This window comes from Ruditapes philippinarum, unplaced genomic scaffold, assembly GCF_026571515.1.
Source record: "Ruditapes philippinarum isolate M1 unplaced genomic scaffold, ASM2657151v2 ctg1947_1_1_1_1, whole genome shotgun sequence".
Lineage (NCBI taxonomy): Eukaryota > Metazoa > Mollusca > Bivalvia > Venerida > Veneridae > Ruditapes > Ruditapes philippinarum.
Genome location: NW_026857745.1, coordinates 213,354 through 220,013, shown reverse-complemented (window position 1 = coordinate 220,013; position 6,660 = coordinate 213,354). Strand labels below are relative to the sequence as shown.

At 29.4% G+C, this 6,660-nt stretch overlaps 1 protein-coding gene across 1 annotated transcript; it reads left to right on the top strand.

Moving 5' to 3' along the window:
- Positions 1-4,655: 4,655 nt before the first annotated feature.
- Positions 4,656-6,404, top strand: LOC132750822 (zygote arrest protein 1.L-like). Its single transcript, XM_060740863.1, has 3 exons — positions 4,656-4,875; positions 5,451-5,611; positions 6,008-6,404. Exons 2-3 carry the CDS (start codon positions 5,510-5,512, stop codon positions 6,320-6,322), a joined length of 417 nt encoding a protein of 138 aa, XP_060596846.1. The 5' UTR covers positions 4,656-4,875; positions 5,451-5,509; the 3' UTR covers positions 6,323-6,404.
- Positions 6,405-6,660: the final 256 nt, after the last annotated feature.

Below are 6,660 nucleotides of genomic sequence, written 5' to 3'. Positions count from 1 at the left end.
ATGTTTAATTATACTGAACTTCTTGTAATTTTTTTTTTTAAATAACAGATCCTTATCAAACACAAAGAAATTCATCACAGACGTTCTGTTCTGAAACTTTAAAAGAACTGAAAAATGAATAAGTTTTTTTTAATGATCATTGCAAGTCATATTGGTTAAACACAAACTAGCATTATGGCGCCAACTATTCATCACAGATTGGTTGATATCCCAACTTTTACAATTTTGTTAACTACGCTTTGAATAATTTTGCGGTATATAATGTTACATGAAGACAAACTATTGGCGCGTCCTTATTTACGTTTACCTATTCCTTCTTACGACATAAAGACAATCCTAAAAATAAACAATAACGATCAACTGTCCCAGCAAATTATAGTTGAAACCCCAGTCGACTTCCCAGACAAAAATATCGTTATTTAATTTCGAACGGACAATAAACGACAGATATTCCGCACCACTTAATCAATTAAGATATTAATTATATTGTTATATTCAATGCTCTGGAAAATACTTTGAATTATTAATTAGTATTAATTCCTATCCATTTTGATATAATTATGCTATATGTTATTATCAGCCTTGATAAAATTCGATAAAATATGACACTTGTTATTTTTACTCACCACTTTAGTTAAGTTTGATATATATGACACCTGTTATTTTTACATACCACCTTAGTTTAGTTTGTTTCAATACCCCGTTTTTTCAATTAAATGTTTTCCTTGAATACAGTAAGATAATTAATAAAATTACGATTCAACGATTGGCAACAAGTCAAATCTAGTTTAATATTATTTTAGTAAGATTGTCTGTACTGTATAAAAAGAAAGTGTGTATCTTTATGCATTTGTGTAAATTCATTTTTCGTACGAATTATCATATAATAACAACAAGGTAAACATAGCAACTTGTGTAATTGCAAGAGTTTAATATGGAATTTCGGCATTTGTTATTTGTCATTAAATGTAGTTTTATTTAAATTATATAAGTTTTGATTGATTCAAATACTGTTCTATTATTTATTTCGTTTTCAAATAAACTATTCTAATGAAACTGTAGTAATTTAAATTGCAGTTGAAAATTGTCATTAAACTGACAACGATCTGATACTGTATGGTTTTTGCCACGAATAAAGTTTATGCTTTGTTTGCCTTTAGGAACTATTAAATGACATTTCAAGATTAATGAGTAAAGCGTATCATACTTTATGAAAGTTCATTCCTTCATTTCCTGTAATGCACAAAACATTCTGAAATATTTTTTTCGTTACAGGAATGGATCATTGTGTCAGGACCATGTTCTTTTTAAACTTTTATGTAGTTTTTTACTTGGTGCATTCATGTTGTATTAGCACTTTTATATCATATTTGTGTATACATGAAGTAGACTTTAATGAGTATTGAACTCGAACAGATATTCCAGCAGCTTTATACTTTAAATGTTATACAAAATAAATAATGTTTTACTCGTTTACTTACCTGAACCTTAATTACATTCTGGATTCTCTGTCTGTAACATGTTCGTACGTCTCAAGAAAAAATCCAGTTTTAAATTAAAGAAATGGTATGACGGCTTCAAAGCATAATGTTCGTCACAGTGGGACAAATATTACTAATTAAAAGTTTATTTTCATAAAAATATGAAAATTTAATAAAGGTTTAAAGTAAACATTTCAAACTATAAATCAAACAAAGAACAATAGTTGCATGTATTTAATCTTCCCTGATCAGATTTACCGTACAGTAGCTCAATATTTTGAGTGATGTTTAGGGGTTTACCTTTTCAGTATTTTAATCTGACAAAAGGCGGAACGTATATCATCCAAAACACAAAAATACAAAGGCTATATGTTAAGATAAGTTATAAAAATATCAAAAACTGTAATGCAATAAATTAAACAAACAAAAAACACAAAATTATGTCTAATATTCGTAGAAAATAACACTTAATATTCGTAAATAATGAATATTACTAACAATTGGAAGGTTATTTAAATGCGAAATGCAACTTTAAGTTTCAGCATTGCGTTAAACAGACCTTTTAAGAAACCTTCAAACATCAATTTATAAGGAAATCTTTGTCCATTTTCATACATAATATAGCTTAAAGCAACCATGAATTAGATGAAGCACATGTCACCGTTAGTGCAGTTCAATTTCGTCGGAAAGGTAAGGAATGCTTATAAATTCACTCGTTTATAATCAGAAAAAGGCAAACATTATAATGTCACATTCATGGCAGTGTGATAGATAAAATAAAATTTTGTTTTGCATAGAGTATACATTCCTCATCATTCTGAAATATCCAAGTAATTAAAACATCAAACATCAAAGAGTGCAAACTCATTAATAAACAATGCCATAGAGCAAACACATCAAATTTAAATTTGGATAGATTTTTTCTGCATTCCCCTAAATTCTTTGATGACACATTCAATAAAATAAAGTTTGTTAAATTACAATAAAAGATTGTGGAGTAGGTAGCTACTATATACTTATTACTTCATTTAATAACATGCATTTGAATATCAGATTTAAATGTCCCAAGCAATATTGACGAAGCATGTACTGTGGAAAGAGAAAATTGACAATACTGATAGTTTAATTGGTATGATCACGAACAGTTGCAATTGAATTTGATAATGTCTGGTACTTATATTGTATATATTTATTTCATGGAAACACTCAATTGGATTTAACAATATCAATAGTTGAGCAATTTGTAAAATTACTATGCAAACGCATGTATCAGCTTTTTTCGTGTGGCAAATACCATAGCGAAATTTTTCTCTAAATTATAACTTTATTTTCTATCTCATTATTGTTACGCTTAAGCCGGCTGCTTTAATGAGTAAGTACTTCCACCAGAAGTCCTATTTAAAAATATAGCATTCCTTAAATCATGTAATTACTTTATGGTGTTATATAGTGTTGCTAATGATTTCTTTGATTCTGATATATGTTACATTACAATCATTTTGATAAGTAGAAAGTTAATATTAAAATATGCAAAATCACAAAAGGTGTTCCAAAATGTGTACACGAATGTAACATGATTCCAGATTGCTGATCATGCTGAAATTGACATGAAGAAATATACCCCGTTAACTGTAACACTCTCTCTCTCTCTACAGAAAATTAAATATACCTTTTCTATGTAATTTAATTGTTTCAAAATTTGATTTATAAATAAATAAATGGAAAATATTAAGTTATTTTTTAATTTAATATATGTCCGTTAAATTAAACTTGCTCGATTGTACGGTATTTAGTTGATAAAGATATAATAAGCGTAAATTTAACAGTTGGATTAATGCTAGTGATATGGGCTAATTGTGCTGTTTACTTAATAAATGTTGGTTATATTTGTTTATCATACTATCTATGTCTTACTAACATGAACATTAAGTGTGGCGTGTTGTAAAACTATATTACAATTTGTAAATAAATGAAGTACTGTTGGGAAAAGGCGTAAAATGAAACAAACAAACAAAACATTGTCGTCTGCCGTTTTAACTTTCATAAATAAACTTAAACTCGATCAGGTTAATGTTCCACTCTAGCTGTCAGTGTATTATTGTAAATGTTGACTATCATGCGGCTAGATGTTAAGTGAGAGGAAAATAAAATCCGATAAACAATACTTTTATCTGATTGGGCAACAAATAGTTGATCAGTGTAAAATTTGTGAAAAATAAAGTAAAATGGTTTACCTTTTCAAAACATGCAGTCTTTTGCTGTTAATACTGAATCGTTTTATCGGTATTAAAATAATCATAACAGGGTACTGTTGTGTATCTTTCGATGTTGTCAGCTCAATTGAGTAAAGAGGTCTATATAAGTAAACATGTTTCCACTTGCCCGACTGCACAACGATATGAACTATTATTTTAGCCGACTGTCGGGAATGAAACGTCGTCTGCTATAATATATTGTCAGAGTTTAAAACTAATTAAAGTAATGTCGTCTACAACGCCTATGAACAAGAGATGACAATTAATTGTTAACTGTCCCGTTTACAAATGTTGGTAAAATACGCTTAAATGTCGTCTGCAAGACAAAATGGCGGCGCCCTGTCGTCACTCTCGAGCGGGTTCAAAAAGCGACTGATTTTCTACTCCATCCAAGATTGCAGATTTATATAGAATATAAAAGGAAAATGGCGGGGGTCGCAGAGTGAGTCTATATGACCCCCCTCCCCCCGGTTACTATACACTGCCACCTCTAGACAACGTTATTATTGCTTGTAATAAGGAGGTTATTGCTCTACAAAGGGTCGGTATGAAGAGTTTACGATCTTTGTGAAACTTTTGATACAAAGGAAATATTATTAATTTACCTCCCCCAAAAAACTCATTTTGTTATTATAAAAAATCGATTTATTTATTACCCTTTTTCTTGATTTTATGAAGAAATATACATGAATGTTATATATTTAGTATAGTTGCCTCAGGTCATAATGTTTAGTTAAGCCAAAATTTGTTTAATATAATATGTCTCTATGAAATTAAAAACACACTTCCTGTAAGATCCGATATATACATCAAGGAAGTTTAAATAAATTTGTAAATTTTAAGCTGTAATGAAAAAGGTTTACGAAATATTTAGCCAAATGTGATATCTAGATTTCAATAGATTTAAACTTGAGCCTACAATGATAAAGGTATATATCATAACAAATTTCAATGGTAACATGATATGGAATAACCTTTTTATCTATGTATAAATGTTAAGAGACGTGTATAGGTATTTCATTTAAGATAGCTTTCTTATTGCAATGATGAATTATACATAATGTTTGATTTGTAATAAAAACAAAATCTACCTAACGGTTCGAGTATGTTTGGATGATATTGAAGGTCACAAATAAAAAGTAAGTACACGCATTTAGATCTATTAATTTTTACCCTTGTTTAAGAAGCTTTTGAGTAAATGCATCATTACGGCGCTGCGTACATTACAACATGCATTTTTGTTAAATTGATCAAAAACTGAAATTGAGTTGAAATCTTGAAATCTAATACACTCTAAAATGTTAAAATTAACAGTGTATTATTTTAGAAATAAGCTGCCATACTGTTTTCGATGTTTGTTTCATAGATTTACAATTAATAATGTAAGAATAAGTTAAACAACTCTACATATCTGTCATTAAGAATAATGAAAATTCTCCCTGGTTCAGTGATTAAAAAAGTTTGTGCGAAACATGGGCTTCCGAAAGTTGCACACAATATTTATATTATTGAGTCTTCAAAGTTATGAACTTATGTAAACTCTGATCAATACCTTTAATTAATGCGTTTTGTTTTTAATGTGGAAAAAGCAATGGATCAGTATTGTTATTAGAATAAATGGGTTTTTTTATGTCTGATATAAGTTGTAATTAGCGCCACAATCTATTAAGATACAATCGTTTTTAAGATATTTAATCATGTAATCTTATTGTAGATAGTGTAAACTAAATCAAATTATATGCAACGATAGGCGAACGAGGTTACCGTCACAGAATGCCACGGCTCGAAAGAAAGTTCGGGTTTTTCCATTGCTATTGTCAGAAGGGATACTCATGGACAAGTGCTCATGTATACTGTGTTAAGAATACAAAAAAGGTATGTCATTATCAATATTAAACTAAAAAAAAACAAACAAAAAAACTGGTGGTATAAAGTTTATTCTGATTAAACTCAATCTATAACATGTCGTATATAATTATACACCTGTGTCAATAAAAACTACAAATGACGTAGATATATTAATAACAATATTAATTTTGTAATTTTGTAACAAAATTAAAGAAAATGTTACCAGAAATAGAAAATTATATGAAACGTCATATACTTTTTTGTAATCGTTTGTTTATAAGTTTGTAAATGTTGACAAAATTATATATTAGATCGGTCTTTTGACCATTTTGCCATAAAAAACTTTCACGTTCACGAAAGCGGACGATGGAGAACTTTAAATTTCGATACAACTGGTGAAAACTACATACTTTATAATTTCAGGTGTATTACAAACAAATGTGCAAACAGTGCCATACATGGCACAATCCGTACAGAGTACAGAATCTTCAATGTCCGGAATGCGGCATGGACGTCCATTATTGTGAATGTGAATTTGAATGCGAGTATTGCGGTTTCTATGGCGATGAGTGCGAATGTGTTTGTGATGATTGTTTGTTATTTGTTTACGAGTGCGAATGTGACGAAAAAGAAAGTGGTCCGGACAAACCACATAGGAGTGATTTATGTGGGAAATGTCTTGCCGGCTTTCCGTGTCACGGTCCGAGAATAAGGCGGAGACGTAGGAGGAGTAGATGATGGAGGCGAAATTGATAACTTTACTATTACAATGGTTCTTCAAAAGGAATTTATTTTGAAATAACTATTATTTAAAAACAATTATTTTTATACTTAAACGAAACGTTGTTTAGAAAAAAAATTAAATTTCAGTGTGAAATGATATACTCCTTTTGCTTTGTAAGAATATTATTTAAAATTTTTGTTGTCAATTTTAAACCCAAAATGTATTCTCGTACATACGCATTTTTCTACATTTGGCACACAACCGCACTCTGGGGTCATAAAGTTATAGATATTCTAAAATCATATATTGTTGTTAATGGCAATTGTGAATTGAAAATAAGGAAATGTATTAA

What these genes read in the sequence shown, in the direction of transcription:
- LOC132750822 (XM_060740863.1), top strand. Translation starts at nt 5,510, where the DNA reads ATGCCACGGCTCGAAAGAAAGTTCGGGTTTTTCCATTGCTATTGTCAG. An exon ending in GTGTTAAGAATACAAAAAAG is followed by an intron (nt 5,612 to 6,007) that starts GTATGTCATTAT and finishes TTATAATTTCAG; the next exon opens with GTGTATTACAAACAAATGTG.